Source organism: Oncorhynchus masou, chromosome 6, assembly GCF_036934945.1.
Source record: "Oncorhynchus masou masou isolate Uvic2021 chromosome 6, UVic_Omas_1.1, whole genome shotgun sequence".
NCBI classification, from domain to species: domain Eukaryota; kingdom Metazoa; phylum Chordata; class Actinopteri; order Salmoniformes; family Salmonidae; genus Oncorhynchus; species Oncorhynchus masou.
Window position 1 is genome coordinate 51586106 of NC_088217.1, and position 18366 is coordinate 51604471.

Genomic DNA, 18366 nt, shown 5'->3' on the forward strand with positions numbered 1-18366 from the left:
GGAGCTGAGGAACATGGCAGCCAAAGTGACAGCCAAGTAGAGGAGCTGAAGAAAGAGGTAATGGATCAGAGTGAAGTGAGTGTCACTAAGAGTGAACTGCACTTCTACAAGAACAAAGTAGAGGAACTGAAAGAGCAAAGACGCAGCCCAAACAGCAGAACTATTCACTATGGGCCCGATTCAGACTTAGGAAACGTACGCCTTTCTTTTGCACAACTTTCCTATGCACTTCTCAGTAGTTGGTATTCAGACGTGGTTCCCTTGCGCGCACTGAATATATTTAATTCAACAGCTGCTCACTATACCCCCCCCCCCCCATAATCGCATAAAAGACACACACAGACCGGATAAGTAGGTGTTGGACTATGGGCTATGGTCATTGTGGTTAATTACCATATTTTCTACACTTATGTCACGCCCTGACCTTGGAGAGACTTTTTATTTCTCTATTTGGTTAGGTCAGGGTGTGATTTGGGTGGGCATTCTAGTTTTCTATTTCTTTGTTTGCTGGGTATGGTTCCCAATCAGAGGCAGCTGTCTATCGTTATCTCTGATTGGGAATCATACAGGCAGCCTGTTTTTTTTCACGTCCTGACCTTAGTTCCTTTGTTTTGTCTTTTGTTTTAGTATGGTCAGGGCGTGAGTTGGGTGGGTTGTCTATGTTAGTTTGTCTATGATTTTCTATTTCTCTGTTTGGCCTGGTATGGTTCTTAATCAGAGGCAGCTGTCAATCGTTGTCCCTGATTGAGAACCATATTTAGGTAGCCTGTTTTCCATTGTGTTTTTCTGGGTGGTTGTTTCCTGTTTGGTGTTTTTGTTTCACCTTTCAAGACTGTTTGTTTTGTCGTGTTTGTTGTTTTGTCTAGTGTTGCATATTTCATTAAATAATATGAACACTTACCACGCTGCACCTTGGTCCTCCTCTCCTTCCCCAGAAGACAAGCGTTACAGTTTTCCACCCTAGTCTGTGGGATGTTGTTTTTGCACAGTAGCTGTATAGCCCCGCAGAACTTAACGTTTTTTCTCCTTTGTTGTTTTTTGGTGCTCATTCTAATAAAGTACGATGAACACTTTCCACGCATTCCGACGATGGATGTAAGAACAACTTAACTATGTACAATATTGGCCTGTTGGAAACTACAACTCTTATCTCTACAGAAGCTGTGCAATGTACACATTGAGCTCACAGAACAAAATGGATTTCAAATAATTACACCGACTTGGTCAATTAGCTGTTTAAAAAACAGAACATTACAGGATTTCGCTGTCAGTGCGCATGGATTTCCATAGGATTTGGTCTCCAAATTTCATCCCCTGCAAATTATGAAGCCAGAGGCCTACAGTACAATTAGAATTATGAAAAACCACATGGATATTTATACTTCACTGTGGAAAAGAGGCTGAAATACCAGTCTTGTTGACAAGCTTTTACTTTTGCTGAAATATGAGTGGTTTCACATTTGTCTCCAGAGATCATTAGGTAAAATATATGTAAACAATTGTCAATTAGCCTATATTTACAAACCCCTTATCCAAACAGATGACTCATTTACAGCTTTTATCAGTTTATAAATTACAGTGCATGGAGTTGGTGTTATTTCTATCAGGAAAAAAATATATAGATGTTGTTCCACTTGGAACCACTTTTGCTGATAAAATACAAATCAAAAGGTACACAGTATTTAAAAAGATAAATTAACAGAAAAATTGAACAGCTCCCTGATCAAATTAGTAGGTCACCCAGTGGGTGTGTTTTCTGGGGTTGAATTAAAGGCATTCAGTGTGCACAAGGGAGCCACAAACCTTGTTACTCATCTCCATAAGGTAAGTCTGAATACCAACTCCTGAGAAGTGTGTAGAAAGGTGTGCATAGGAAAGGGATACATTTCATAAGTCTGAATCAGGCCCACAGTGAATAGTTCTGCTGTTTTGGGCTGCATCTTTGCTCTCCAGTTCTTCTACTTTGTTCTTGTAGAAGTGCAGTCCAGTGTTGAAGCTCAGCTCCATTCTCTGATCCATCACCTCTTTCTCCAGCTCCTCTACTTGGCTCTCACCGGCTGTCACTTTGGCTGCCATGTTCATGTAACGACCCAAGCTGATACATCGGAAGGCATGGGGTTCTCTGAGCTTAAATTGTTTCTGTATATGGAATCAGAGATAGCGACACAAAACAAACAGACATAGCTAGTGAAAAAAAAGAAGGTATTCTTTCTTCTTTCATTTTCTCTCTAATGTACCACATCTCTTTTCCTTTTCTGTTGCCGTTGTCATTTTTATGCCATTCGTTCTGTTGGTATTTTCCTGGAGATTAGTTACCATAGCTACAGTCGACGGGATGGAGATAAAAAAGAAGTGTCTTTTTTTTTCTTATCGATTGTCCCCATGTATTATTCATCCCTGACACCGTGTCTGTGACAGAAGGCAAATGTCAGCCAGCCCAGTGCTCTGAGTTTAGCTGGAACCAGGTCACTGTGGACTCATGTCAGACCTCTTACACAGACAGACAGGAATGGCCTGATTATCACCATGTTTCTCATCGTCTATCTGGTTGTTTGAAGCACATGTGAACCATGCCACTGAAGCTTGAATGGATCTGCCACTGTATCAGGTGTGATGATGTTATTAGTTGACGCTACAGTTGTCAGCAACACAGTGACAACCAAACTGTAACAAGTCTGATGGAAGTATTAGATGTCTTAAAGAGATGTGCCTGGGTTACTGTCATCTCTGAACCTTGACACCACGACATGCACCTCATACTAGACCAACTAGCAGCTCTCTCTATGTTCATGTACCAGTGCTTTCCAGTAGCATCTCTGCTCTGCTATCAACATTGTGTAAATTACAGACGAGTTCAGATTTCACTCTGAAGTCAAATTAATGGTGATACAAATAGAGCTTTGATAAAAAAAAGTGTTGCGTCCCCCTCAGGCTGTTCAGAGCCAGGAAGGCAGAGGGGGTCTCACAACACTTCCTGGTCAGCCAGAGGTCACACACTCATTCAGTTGTAACACAAACATGTAGTACACACACAACCACTTACATGTCGGACATATCTAAAAAAGCAACGTTTGAAATGTGTTCTACCCTCTTTTGGCTTCAAGTCTCGAGTGACTGGTGTTACGGGGAGACATTTTAAAATGCTGTGATTGGCAGAACTACACATGATAAGGAAGCAGCACACATCTAAGGAAGGTTAAAGACAAGGGGGGACAGAAAGATAGACCAGGGGCTGGTATGTTTATATTTGTGCAATGAATACATTTTCACATGAATGTAATAATGTAATGCTAGTCCTCCCGAGTGGCGCAGCGGTCTAAGACACTGCATCACAGAGCTTGTGGTGTATCTACAACCCGGGTTCGATCCCGGGCTGTGTCGCAGCCGGCTTCGCCTCGGCGACCCCATGAGGCAGCACACAATTGGCCCAGAATCGTGTGAGTTAGGGGAGGGCTTGGCAGGCCGGGATGTCCTTGTCCCATCTCGCTCTAACAACTCCTGTGGCAGGCTGGGCGCATGCACGCTGACATGGTTGCCAATTGTAAGGTGTTTCCTCTGACACATTGGTGCGGCTGGCTTCTGAGTTAAGCGAGCAGTACGGCTTGGCAGGGTCGTGTTTCGGAGGACGCATGGCTCTTGACCTTCGCCTCTCCCGAGTTCATACGAGAAATGCAGCAATGGGACAAGAATGTAACTACCAATTGGATATCACGAAATTGGGGAGAAAAAGAGGTGAAGAGTAAAAACATATATATATATAAACATATATATATATATATATATATATATATATATATATTAAAATAACAATGTAATGCTCAGTTTGCACCTGTCTCAAAACACAAAGCCATACAAATAAACACTAGTCAGGTTGCCAAGTTTGTTCTGAGAGCCCTTACTTGAAGTGCAAGTCTTTGAAGGTGAAGTGTGTCTCCACGATGCCAGTGGTCTTGACTCTGGTCCGCAGCACATCCTGCTGTGTGGGGATGTAGTCTGATTTGGCTATCCTCTCCATTTCATTCAGGTAGCTGTGGCAAACACACACATAATTATGAGGAGGGGAGACACTCACACACACTGGCAAGACAATAACACACACACACACCCAAGCAGAGACACCAACCACAGATGTTCTCTGCTGTTCTGTTTTAGCACAACAGTGATTCTGGATTGGTTCTGTTAATCACGCACGGACAAAGAGTCTGTGCGTGCTGTGTTTTTCTACATTTGTTCTAGGCCATAAATAGTCATGTTAGATCACCTCTCTCTCTCACTCCCTCTGCTTTTCGCAAAGGGAACATTTCTATGGCAACGGCACTTTTCCCCCCGCTTCACTTCAATGGGTTTTTACGCATGATATTTTAAGCATTATGGAAAGCAAAATTGGTAGTTTGAGCTGTAATCCATGATGCGTAGAAATCCCAGAGCTGTCACTGGGAGTTAAGATGAGATCGGCCACTCCACATGCTATTCAGTTGTATGTGAGGTGACATGAGATAAGAAGCTTCACATTCCATGTTGTCATCCAGATCAATATGTGTCAGGGACATCAGGGCTAAAATCAGATCTATAACGCAGAGCCATAGATCAGGCACCCCGGATGCGACACAAAACATTCAAAGATGGAAAAGTCATCGGAGGTAGGGATGATTTCACCGTGTAGAACATCGCACTCTCCCACTCTTCCTCTCTCGCTCTGCTTCCCTCCCTCCCTGTCTCTCTCTCACTCTGCTTCCCTTTGTGATGTGGGAGGGCCGTAGCACTCTGTCTGTAATTCTGTTCCGTACTGGACACAGCCTGTCTGCTCTACGGATTGAATCATCAGCCAGGGCAAGAGCTAGCTGGTACCCCAGCCAATAGTCCATGAACACAGCACCGACAGGGATACTGCCTGACATGCTCACAACATCAGTAGAATGGATTTGGTTTTCTCCACTGGACGATGTAGGTTTCCGCTATACTCCTTAATCAATGTGATCCTGGCAACGTCTATAGATATACAGTATCCACGCTTTACCAAGATCACATTGATAAAGGGGTATAAACTACTACATGGTATGGTGGAGCAAACCAAATCCATTCAACTAGCATTCCAAGCAGAGCTCTATTCTTTATGATCAGAAAGTAGAGTATTGATCAGAGTATTGATCATATAAACCCTTCTGCGCTGATGTTACAGACAGACAGACAGACACAGACATGCAGACAGACAGACAGTGACCATATAAAACACTGTATGTAAAATAACTCATGCATACTGTAGCCTTGTAAAGCAGCAGGGATCCATTCTATAGTATTCAACCTCATGACCATAGATTCCTCATTTCCCTAAATCAGTCAATACAACCTCTGTCAATAGTGGTTTCAGCTACGGGCCTGTGCTACTGTGCCTTGAGACAATCGTATATCCTCCAGCTCATTGTCACAAATGAGTTCATTAAGGAAAGGTGTCTGGTTGACTATCAACTTTTGAGGAGAGGAGCTCAATCGATGTATGAAGAAAACCAACAAGGTTCCAACTGATTTTGGATTGGATGGCGCTTCTGGTACTGGTATCTCCAGATCTCTTCAGCTAATTAACCAACGAAGTACTGAGGGCTGCACTGAAAATGGCTAATTTTTCAATGCCGTTAAAATGATCAAAAAACATAGTCCTCTATTGATCGTAGGTCCATTGTCATTTCTACACAGTTTCGATTTGGTGTTAGTCATTTTCAGTATTGAATTTGTTTCCCCTCTAAAAATATGTTTTTTACAGATTGGACCCCCTCGCGTGTTTGATACCCCTGGTGTAGGGTATATATTTAACTCAGAGGGTGTCCTTAGTTTTCTGGAATGTCTCCTTTTCGATTTGCCAGGGTCGACTGCAGTCAGCACTTCGTGCCCTTATGGGTCCCATGGGGTACACGTTTGGAAAGGCACCCAGTGAATCTTTACATTCTCTTCCTGAGGTTTTGTATCAGTTATTTACTCTCATCTTCAATTACTAAAGCAGAAAGATTGTTTAATGGTTAAAGTATATGTAAAGGATTTTGCTTGATGATGATGCTATTGATTGGGAAAATGACTGGGAGAATATATTTCAAACCATCAGTGAATTCATTTTAAGCTCTGTCGTAGGTCGTACTGGACACCACTTGTAAGATTTCATGCAAAACGGGATCTAAGCCCAAACTGTGACCGATGTTCCTCCAATACACTTGGCACATACAAACAGATGATATGGGGTTGCCCTGAGGTTTATGGGTTTTGATAGGAAAGTGTCGTCTATTCTCTCTGACACGATTGATAAAACTGTACCCTTTGAACCAATTCCTCCTCCACCTAACGACGATTCAGGTATGCAGCTGAATGAGAAACAGTGTAAAGTGAAGTTTAAAAAAAAAACACGTTGTTCCAGCGCTGGTTGCCACCTCACGACCTTCATATAAGGAAATGGCTGGCATACTTTCAGGACGTAGTTATGTTGGAGTTATCCCCCGCCTGCACGAATAAAGCTAAACATACTCCTATAGAAATGTGGAAAGTAGTTGCCTCAATTATCTCCTGGTGATGTCATATGGGTAAACAATTTTACTGGGTGTCATGTTTATTTTATTGTAGTGCTTGTCTGTTGCTTCGTTTCTGTTGGTATGTTTATGTTTTTTAATATTATGCGTCGACTGGGGTTTGAGGATGGGGTGCCGCCAGGGTTATGTTTGGGATGGGTGACTGGGTGGGAAATGTGGGGTTGTTCAAAAAGGGGGAAATTCTTTTGTGTTCTATTGATTCTATTGTTTTATTGATTGGATTGCCTTTGTGATCCAATAAAAAAAACTATAGAATAATTCATTCACTCTGTTCTGTTGAAGTGAATGATGCATGCTAGGACATTCATCAACCTTGATATATAATCATTAGTGTGAGAGTGTATGGAGAAAACAGCATATGAAAACCAATGTAAAACCTAAGGGAATCTGACTCTCCTTGGAATTCATCCTAGAGGTCATCCTTGACCTTAAGGCCGACCCCTGCAGCTTGACCCTGCCCTGCAAGAGAGTCCTAATCCTGGGGCCTGCCAGGATGGAATCTCAGATAACTAATCAACACGTTATCATTCTTATTTTGTCCGTACAGCCAACCAGCAAGACAGAGCTATATGAGAGAGTCAGAGCATCAAAGCTAGGAGGAGGATCATTATTTAGAGAACGTTTCAGAGATTTGTCTGCTGATGCTTCCCCCTGTGGAGTAATGTGACATGTTTCACACAGCAGCAGATGGGAGAGGAGATGAGAGCAGGAGAGGAAAGGAGAGGAGGGTGAGGAGAGGAAAGGAGAGGAACACATTACCACCATACATCAGTCTAATGGGAGGCTGGCCAGAGGTATTACACAGTACTGAGTAAACCTGATATGATACATACAAGCAATCTATCAATTCAACTGCCATTGTTATACCATCATGGTAAATACCCAGCCTTCTTCTCTAGTAAGAAATGAATGATCCCTATGTTTCTGTGATGCTATTAAAGAGGAAATTGGCAGACAACGCCGAGTTGTTAAGCTGTATGCAAAGTAGATGGGTGCTTGTTTTCCAGTTTGAATAAAAAATAACCTAGCAGCAGGAGGGGATAGCGAGATCTAACTGGTGGTAAATGTTGACCTCCTGGTGTGTGTGCAGATTGCATACTGATTGTAGTAGAGGAAGGGAAGGGATGGAGGGAGGAGTTGATATTGAAAGTCTTGCTCTTTGTCACACCCTGATCGGTTTCACCTGTCTTTGTGCTTGTCTCCACCCCCCTCCAGGTGTCGCCCATCTTCCCCATTATTCCCTGAGCATTTATACCTGTGTTCTCTGTCTGTTGCCAGTTTGTCTTGTCTTGTCATGTCTTACCAGCGTGCCTTCCCGTTTTCATGTTTCTCAAGTGTTCGTTTCCTAGTTTTCCCGGTTCTGACCATTCTGCCTGCCCTGAACCCGAGCCTGCCTGCCGTCCTGTACCTGCCTGACACTGACCTGATTACGAACCTCTGCCTGTCCTCGACCTGCCCTTTTCCCTGTGATAAAATAAATGATTGAGAACTGCCTCCTGTGTCTGCATCTGGGTCATATCCTGAGTCGTGATAGTACAAACTGGCCATAAATGACCCAGCAGACTCAGACCAGCTCCACAATACTGTCTCCCGGCAAGAAGCGACCATTGGAAGACATGAGGAGTTACTGCAATGTCTTATGGATGGACTCCATATCCTGGCAGAACGCCATGGCCATGCGTTCGATACATTGCTGGAGCAATTCTGCGGATTCCCTACAAGGAAGCAAGCCACACCAGTAATTCCCCAGACTCTCAGCAACACCACTACCAGCGGCACTTGTTCCCAGCATACCACAGTGTCCTGAGAACCCCGCCTACCTCCCCCGGAGTGCTACACTGGAGATTCTGGAACCTGCCGGGCCTTTCTCTCCCAGTTCTCCCTCATCTTCGAGCTACAGCCTTCGTTGTTCCTTTTGGACCGCTCAAGGATAGGGTATCTCATAACGCTGATGTCCGGGAGGGCACTCGCCTGGGCTACGGGCGGTGTGGGAGCAACAGTCCGCCGTCTGCCTCAGTCTGGAGGAGTTTGTGGCGGAAGTAGAGAAGGTGTTCGATTCGCCGTTGTCCGAGAGAGAGGGTGCTCATAAATTGCTCCAGCTACATCAAGACTCCCGTAGTGTGGCAGACTACGCAGTGGATTTTCGTTGACGACTGACAGTGGCGGCTGACAGGGCCTGGAACACGGAAGCATTTTTCGACATGTTCCTTCACGGATTATCGGAGGTGATGAAAGATGAATTTGCAGCCCAGGAGCTGCCCATGGACATCGACTCCCTCATATCCTTGACCATCTGGATTGATAGGCGGCTACGAGAACGTAGGAGGGAGAGAGAATATGTTCCCTGTCGCCCTCGCTCACCCTCGATTCCCGCCTCGCTTCAGAGGAATCCCGGAAACACTCAAAGTAATTTACGAGAGAATCCGATGTCACGCCGAGGGTGGTCGACTCGCCTCCTTTAGAGCCCAAGCTACTGGGAAGGGCTCGATTGTCTCCAGATTACCGTTTACGCAGACTGAACACCAGGAGCTGTCTGTATTGCGGGACTACAGAACATTATATTTCCACCTGTCAATTAAAAAGACCAGGCTCATCGGTAAGTACGAGTACTCTGGTGAGCAGTACGGGGATTTTCCAATCTCCCATTACTCGCACCCATCTCCATGCCGCCCTGTTGTGGGGTGACTGGGCCAAATCACTCCGGGTGCTCATTGACTCTGGGGCCAATGAAAGCTTTATTGATGCTACCGTGGTGTCGGAGCTGGGCATCTCCACTCAACCCCTCTCCATTTCCATGGACGTCAGAGGGCTGGATGGGTGCTCTATTGGCAGAGTCACCCGCACTACGATTCCGATCGACCTACGAGTATCAGGAAATCAGTGCATAGAGTTCCTGCTCATAGATACTCCCCACGTACCAGTGGTTTTGGGATATTTATGGTTCCAGAAGCACAATCCCCTGATTGACTTGGCTACTGGTTCTATCGGGGGTTGGAGCCCGTTCTGCCATGATCATTGTCTTAAGTTGGTCCAGCCTGCCCCGGGATGTCTACCTGTAGGCTTGAGAGAAGCCTCGGATATCTCCGCCATTCCCGCTGAATACCTGGACCTCCGGGAAGTCTTCAACAAGGCCCACACTAAGTCTCTTCCTCCGCATCGACACTACGACTGCGCCATTGACCTTATCCCGGGTGGCTTTACTCCCTGTCGGGTCCAGAGACCAAGACTATCGAGTACATTGAGAACTCTCTCACTGCAGGGAGAATTCATCCATTGGCCTCTGCCGCCGGCGCAGGGTTCTTCTTTGAGTGGAAAACAGCCTTTAACATGGCTAGTGGATACTATGAGTACTTAGTTATGCCATTCGGACTGACCAACACTCCCGCGGTGTTCCAGGCCCTGGTCAACGATGTGCTCCGGGACATGCTGGACCAGTTTGTGTTTGTCTACCTCGACGACATCCTTGTCTTTCCTGTTCAGCTCAAGAACACGTCCTCCATGTCTGACAAGTCCTTCAGTGTCTCCTGGAGAACCCGGCTTTTCGTTAACTTCTTAACTTCTTGATGCACCCATCCCGTTAGCGGGATCATTTTCGTCAACCACAGCTGAATTGCAGTGCGCCAAATTCAAATTAAATCACAAAAAATATTTAATATTCATGAAATCACAAGTGCAATATAGCAAAACACAGCTTAGCTTGTTGTTAATCCACCTGGCATGTCAGATTTCAAAAAGCTTTTCGGCAAAAGCATACCAAGCGTTTATGTAAGCACATCTCTCTCAGTTGGCAAAATATTACAAACAGCTAGCAGCCAAGTAGATTGGTCACGAAAGTCAGAAAAGCAATGAATTAAATCACTTACCTTTGATGATCTTCGGATGTTTGCACTCACGAGACTCTCAGTTACACAATAAATGTTCCTTTTGTTCCATAAAAATTATTTTTATGTCTAAAATACCTCCCTTTGGTTAGCACGTTATGTTCAGAAATCAACAGGCTCAAGCGGTCACGACATCGCAGACTAAAATTCCAAATAGTATCCATAATGTTCGTAGAAACAGGTCAAATGTATTTTTTATCAATCCTCAGGTTGTTTTTACAATATATAATCGATAATATATCAACCGGGAATGTAGCTTCTTCAGAGAGAGAGAGAAAATGGATGCTCCAAGCTATTGTGCATACAAAACGCTGCTGTCACCCAGCCATACAATGACGCGGTGTGATCATTCTCGCTCATTTTTCCAAATAAAAGCCTGAAACTATGTCTAAAGACTGTTCACACCTTGAGGAAGCCATAGGAACATGAATCTGGTTGATATCCCTTTAAATGGAGGCAAGGCATTCAATGGAACAGAGAGCTTTCAGGAAAAACAGCACTTCCTTGTTGGATTTTCCTCAGGTTTTCGCCTGCAATATCACTGACATGCCCTGTCAGTTTGTGGTGGAGGTCGTAGCCTCAGATGTCGGAGTGGGGCCGTCCTGTCCCAGCGTTCTGCCCAGGACCAAATGCTGCACCCCTGCGCTTTCCTCTCCCATCGCCTCAAATCTAGGCAGGTTCGTTGGGCCCTGTTATTCACTTGTTTCAATTTCACTCTCTCCTACTGCTCGGGGTCCAAGAACATGAAGCCTGATGCACTCTCACGGTTGTATTTCCTCGCAGCTACTCCATCTGACCCGAGAACATGCTTCAACCACTCCCTTGTTCCTCACCGCCCTTGGTCCCATATATCCCTGGACTTTGTTACTGGGCTTCCCGGCAACACTACTATCCTGACGGTGGTGGATAGGTTTTCTAAAGCCGCCCATTTTATTCCCCTTCCCAAGTTACCCTCAGCCAAGGAGACGGCTCAGCAAATGGTGCAGCACGTCTTCCGGATCCATGGACTTGCGGTTGACATTGTCTCTGATCGTGGTCCCCAGTACTTGTCCTGGTTCTAGAAGGCGCACCCTCATTGGGTCGTCACCCAGCCTGTCGTCTGGTCTCCACCCTCAATCTAACGGCCAGTCGGAGTGAGCCAATCAGGACCTGGAGATGGCCCTTTGTTGCCTCGTCTCCGTCAACCCCACCACCTGGAGCCAGCAACTCATGTGGGTGGAATACGCCCATAACACCCTTCCCTGCTTGTCCACTGGTCTCTCACCCCTCGAGTGTTCCTTGGGATATCAGTCCCCACTCTTACCTGAGCAAAAGGTCTGCCCAGATGTTCATCCACCGCTGTCACTATACCTGGAAGAGAGCCCGGGCTGCTATTTTTGAAGACCACGTCCAGGTATCGTGACAAGCGGATCACCACCAGACCCCTGCTTCCCGCTATCGGCATGGGCAGAGTGTATGGCTGTCCACTCGGGACCTGCTCCTCTAGGTAGAGTCCTGTAAACTTTACCCCTGTTTCATCATCACTGGAGATTCCCTTTCCCCATCTCTAAAATCCTTAGCCCCTTTGCTGTTCGTCTTCTGTTGCCCCGCACCCTCCGTATCCATCCTATGTTTCATGTTGCCAAGATAAAACCTGTTTCTCACTGTACTTTGACTTTCGTACTATCTCCTCCTATGTCTACATCTGGGTCATATCCTGAGTCGTGAAACTGTTCCCTGAAGGAGGGAAACGAGGAACAAGACAGCTATGGGGAGTTTGCTCGTCAGCGCCCTCTACTGAAGAACATTAGAATCACGCACGTCATGAGCAGAACCGTTCCCGTGGTGAGGCACCCGGTAGGGGGAAAGTGTGCACCGCTCCACAGAGGTAGGGGTAGGGAGTGATTCAGGTAGTCCAATATCCTAAGCCCCAGGTGCCAAACCCGCCTCCACAACTTTGGTGAAAGTGTGAGGCAAGAGTGAAAGCCTGAAAGGGAGGCCCATCAACTTATAGACCACAGCCTTGAAATGGAACCTCAGGAACTTCCTGTGAATGGAATATATGGCCACAAGAAAGTATGTGTTTAACAATGTTTTAATATAAGAGCTGACGTTTGCCCTGTCCATTCTGGGTTTGTGGCCTTTATTTAACCTTTTTTTAACTAGTCGAGTCAGTTAAGAACAAATTCTTATTTAAAATGACGGCCTACCAAAAGGACAACACACACATCACGATAAGAGAGACACCACAACACTACATATAGAGAGACCTAAAACAACAACACAGCATGGCAGCAACATATGAAAACCTAGCATGGTAGCAACACAACATGACAACAACAAGGTAGCAACACAACATGGCAGCATCACAACAAGGTAGCAGAAAGACTTAGGGAGTCATATTGCAATAGGTCTTGGTCAGGTGGTTGAAGCATGTCCCAGTTTAGGTCACTTAGCAGGACAAATTCAGACTTAGTGTAAGGGGCCAGGAGAGAGCTTAGGGCATTTAGGGTACAGGCCGGTGGTGATGATGGCTGATAGCACCCAGCAACAGTCAACAAAGAGTTATTTGAAAGTTTAATGTGTAAAACCAGCAAATTGAATTGTTTGGGGACAGACTTGGTGGAGACAACTGAAGATGTTCCTTGGTAACGATTACCACTCCACCGCCTTTGGAAGATCTGTCTTGCCGAAAAAGGTTATAACCAGAAAGGTTAACATCAGTGTTCAAAACACTCTTTCTTAACCATGTCTCAGTAATGACCAACTCATCTGGATTGGAGCTGTGAATCTACACTTTCAATTGATCAATTTTAGGTAATAAGCAGAAAACCCAGGCTTTTACGAGGGTGAAGTAAAGCAGATATCAGAGCACAAGTCAGAATTGGGGCTAACAGTGCCACTTGGGGGTAGTTGTCACAGCAAACATCTGGGAAGGGGGGCAAGGGGGGACCCCAGCCAGTGCCACCTCCCCTTTCAATGCGCTGTGTGCGGGGGTTGCACACATTAAGAATAAACCCAGGAAAAAAACGTTATCATGGAGGTGATCATGCCCACCAGTAATAGGTACCGGTGACACCGCACCTTGTAACCCAGCTAGAAAAGGGACAGACAGCTCTGAAAAACAGACCCCATCTGTGATAACAGACAGGGCCATTCGTAATTAAATCTAACTCCCAGGAACAAAACGTGTTGAGCAGGAGACAGACATCTCATCTTGGAGTTCATATGAACCACAGAGACTGTGTGTGGGATAAAAGCACGATTGCCAATCGCCTACCGAGTCCATGACCTATACCACTAAGTACCTCATAGGGACCAGTGAGCTAGAGGGAGGACCCAGCAATGAATCCCAGTAATAAGACACCTATGGAAAGGGGTACCCACTTGTGGTTACCGAGCACGTTGTGCTTCCGTGGTACTGTATAGCCCACCATAGCCTGGCCCTTTTATAGGCACAGACAGAGGCACTTTTGTCACAGTACTGTATGCTAGCCGACATCCACATGCCGCTTATCAGTCTTGCTACCTGGCATTATCCCCGCAGGCTAGCACTAGCCACAGTACAGTCAATTTAGAATAACCAATTGACTGAACGCTTCATATGCTAAATGAGAGAGCTACACAAACACATGGAAGCACCAGTGGCAGTACGCTAGCTAACTCGCCTTGATGAGTTAGCTATACAGCGCTGTTTAACTAGCCTGATCCTGTCCACATAAGAGACGATCATCGACCAAGTCTGGGAAGAGAGGTAAACGGGGCTTGACTGAGGCAGGACACAGGCGGCAGGGCACAGGCGGCAGGGAGCGCCCACCGACCTGGCACGACCTCTCCCTTCAAGTCGCCTCCCTTAGCCAGCGACAGAGCGCACATCAACCAGGTTAAGCCAGGGAGACTTTTGCATGCCTCAGCCCGACAAGACACTTAATCCTACCAAATTCAAACTCACGAAACCGGTTATCGAGCTTTAACACGCAACATCCAGAAGGATGAGCAGGCACTCCTTAAGTGGGATAGATAAGTTGGAGAAAAGCCTGATATATTTTGTGTTAATTTGTTTTGTTAAATGCTTTGAAATTGTTCCGCTAAGCTCAAGGTGAAGAACATTGAAGGAATGAGTGCTTTGGCCTTGTCAGGCGTGATTCTAATGTTCTTCAGTAGAGAACGCTAGCGTGCAAACTCCCCATAGCTGTGTTGTAAGGAGTTGACCGACTGAAAGGGAACCACAAGGAGTTTTATATCCTCATGAAGGGATGTAGTCTAAAGTTATAGAGCGTCTTTTACTGTATCACTAACCATAGCCTAAATAAGATGGTCCTCCCACACTACTCTTTGCTGCAGCAAACAAACAAACTAACTAACTAACACAACAAAAAACACACAAACAGCCAAACACACACACACACACACTATGCCTACTCACTATGCGGCTGAGTCATTGAGCTGGTATTCTCTGGAGCGTGTGAAGCAGCTCTGCACCCCGCTGTCGGACCACAGGCGGCGGATCACTTTGGACAGGTCATCGGGCAGGATGCCCTGCTCCTCAGCAGCAGCCGACAGGGCAAAGAGCTGGCGGGCGTCATCCTGCAGGGGTGGGAGCGGACAGGAGAGGGCCATTATGGCCAGGGCTAGGAGGTTGCAGGTCAGACATACCACAGGACTACAGAATAGTCCTTGCCAGAGACATCAGAGAGTGAGGGCTTATGTTTAAATCTCAGGAGGGAGAACCCACATTATAAACAAGCAAACACATCTGCTGTGATGAGGTAAGATCTTTTCATAAATAGTTAAAGGGTCTCTCTCGCAATGATTGAGTGACTCAGATAAAGCTAATAAATATTGGTTTGTTTTGACAGGTGGCCAATGGCCCAAGGTCAATTGTGCCACAGTTTAAATACGTATCTTTATATATTGTTATGTCATCACTGGGGACCTGTCATAACCAGAGGCCAGGCAATCTACACTGTGTGGATAGCTAATATGGGAGATATATTAGCGTCTGTGGACAAGGTGTCTGGCTGATAAATAATGCACTGTTGTAATAAAGTGTGACAGTGGCAGCTAGTGGCAGGCAGGAGATAGATATACAGTGGGGCAAAAAAGTATTTAGTCAGCCACCAATTGTGCAAGTTCTCCCACTTAAAAAGATGAGAGAGGCCTGTAATGGTCATCATAGATACACTTCAACTAAGACAGAAAAAATGAGGAAAAAAAATCCAGAAATCATATTGTAGGATTTGTAATTTATTTATTTGCAAATTATGGTGGAAAATAAGTATTTGGTCAATATAAAAAGTTTATCTCAATACTTTGTTATATACCCTTTGTTGGCAATGACAGAGGTCAAACGTTTTCTGTAAGTCTTCACAAGGTTCTCACACACTGTTGCTGGTATTTTGACCCATTCCTCCATGCAGATCTCCTCTAGAGCAGTGATGTTTTGGGGCTGTTGCTGGGCAACACGGACTTTCAACTCCCTCCAAAGATTTTCTATGGGGTTGAGATCTGGATACTGGCGAGGCCACTCCAGGACCTTGAAATGCTTCTTACAAAGCCACTCCTTCGTTGCCCGGGCGGTGTGTTTGGTGTCATTGTCATGCTGAAAGACCCAGCCACGTTTCATCTTCAATGCCCTTGCTGATGGAAGGAGGTTTTCACTCAAAATCTCACGATACATGGCCCCATTCATTCTTTCCTTTACACGGATCAGTCGTCCTGGTCCCTTTGCAGAAAAACAGCCCCAAAGCATGATGTTTCCACCCCCATGCTTCACAGTAGGTATGGTGTTCTTTGGATGCAACTCAGCATTCTTTGTCCTCCAAACACGACGAGTTGAGTTTTTACCAAAAAGTTATATTTTGGTTTCATCTGACCATATAACATTCTCCCAATCTTCTTCTGGATCATCCAAATGCTCTCTAGAAACTTCAGACGGGCCTGGACATGTACTGGCTTAAGCAGGGGGACACGTCTGGCACTGCAGGATTTGAGTCCCTGGCGGCGTAGTGTGTTACTGATGGTAGGCTTTGTTACTTTGGTCCCAGCTCTCTGCAGGTCATTCACTAGGTCCCCCCGTGTGGTTCTGGGATTTTTGCTCACCGTTCTTGTGATCATTTTGACCCCACGGGGTGAGATCTTGCGTGGAGCCCCAGATCGGGGGAGATTATCAGTGGTCTTGTATGTCTTTCATTTCCTAATAATTGCTCCCACAGTTGATTTCTTCAAACCAAGCTGCTTACCTATTGCAGATTCAGTCTTCCCAGCCTGATGCAGGTCAACAATTTTGTTTCTGGTGTTCTTTGACAGCTCTTTGGTCTTGGTCATAGTGGAGTTTGGAGTGTGACTGTTTGAGGTTGTGGACAGGTGTCTTTTATACTGACAGCAAGTTCAAACAGGTGCCATTAATACAGGTAACGAGTGGAGGACAGAGAAGCCTCTTAAAGAAGAAGTTACAGGTCTGTGAGAGCCAGAAATCCTGCTTGTTTGTAGGTGGCCAAATACTTATTTTCCATCATAATTTGCAAATAAATTCATTAAAAATCCTACAATGTGATTTTCAGGATTTTCCCCCCTCATTTTGTCTGTCATAGTTGAAGTGTACCTATTACGAAAATTACAGGCCTCTCTCATCTTTTTAATTGGGAGAACTTGCACAATTGGAGGCTGACTAAATACTTTTTTGCCCCACTGTATTTCCTCTGGGTTTTCTCCCACTACCTTCTGTACTGTAAATGGACAGGATTTAATGGGATGATGGTGATGATGACAACAGAAGTCTGTCGCCAATGTGAAGACAAGGGGTCAAAGTCACAACATTAAATAGTTCCGAGTTATGGCCACACATTTCTCTCCTAATGTCCAGCTAGCAAGTCAGTAAGCTCTTTACCCACCCAGCTACTGTGGAATCCCTACATAGTCAGGCATTAATCTCTCTATGGTGAGATGAACACCTGTATAGACTCAGAGAGCCAGGTACCTCTATAACCAGAGACTCCGCAGAACAGACTGATGAACACCTCCACATACTATACACGGAGACAACACCGCTCCACCCACATACACATACAATATGCAGATCTGCTGTGTCACCTGTGTTTCCATACTAGCAAATAAGAAAAACTCAAAGTGAATAATCAATCAATTTGGTGAAGTGGAACAAAATTGCCATAGATATACAGTTCAATTTAAGACTGGGAGTGAAGCAATGTTATTACAGTAAACTAAAACTGAAACTAAAATGAAAACATAATCGTTTTGTCATGATTAGTGAACTGAAATAAAATAATGAACAGACTTGTTTGAAAAACAAAAACTATACTGAAACTCAGCATTATTGCATTAGTTGCATTATTTTCCAGAGAGTCCCGAGTTGATTATCCCTTTTATACCAAGGCTATAATTGAACACATTTCCGCAAGAAATGTAGAAACGTTTTCAACATCCACTGAAGTAAGTTTACTAGCTTAGCTACAGTAGTTGCCTTGGTAACCAAACACAAAGACTTGCGAGCTTAACTAACCAAACCATCAGTCCTGGCTTGCTATTATGAAAACGACAATTGAACAATGCCAATCATGTTTTCAATTCAACTTTGGCTTTCAAAAGCAGCTCAAACATAGAACATGTAAGACTGAACTTCATAGTCATTGAATTATACTGTGCATTATAGGGAATCATAAAACTGGTTGTTTGGATCCTGGAAGCTGATTGGACAAGCAGCGTTCCAAGCCGTGCTGTATTGGCCGTCACAGGCATAGCATGCCTGCAAACTGTTCCATCCAAAAATGATCACTGCTCCCCTATAACAATATCATGTTCATGTTGCTGTCCGAATCATCTCTTGTATTTATCTAAACTCGCACATTATTTCCCTTTACTTCCAGTTTAGCATTTAGTTTGGTACAAGCGGGGGTTAATATAAGCCCCACTGTCTG

The 18366-nt window shown here is 45.0% G+C and overlaps 1 protein-coding gene across 1 annotated transcript in view; it reads right to left on the reverse strand.

Moving 5' to 3' along the window:
• The window catches only part of LOC135542246 (guanine nucleotide-binding protein G(i) subunit alpha-2-like), a 165845-nt gene that overhangs the window by 7485 nt on the left and 139994 nt on the right, over positions 1-18366 (reverse strand). The window contains exons 4-5 of the mRNA XM_064969072.1: positions 14856-15016; positions 3900-4028 (exon numbers count right to left, since the gene is read on the reverse strand). Of these exons, the coding sequence (XP_064825144.1) occupies positions 3900-4028; positions 14856-15016 (290 nt within the window). The remainder of the gene's footprint in view (positions 1-3899; positions 4029-14855; positions 15017-18366) is intronic.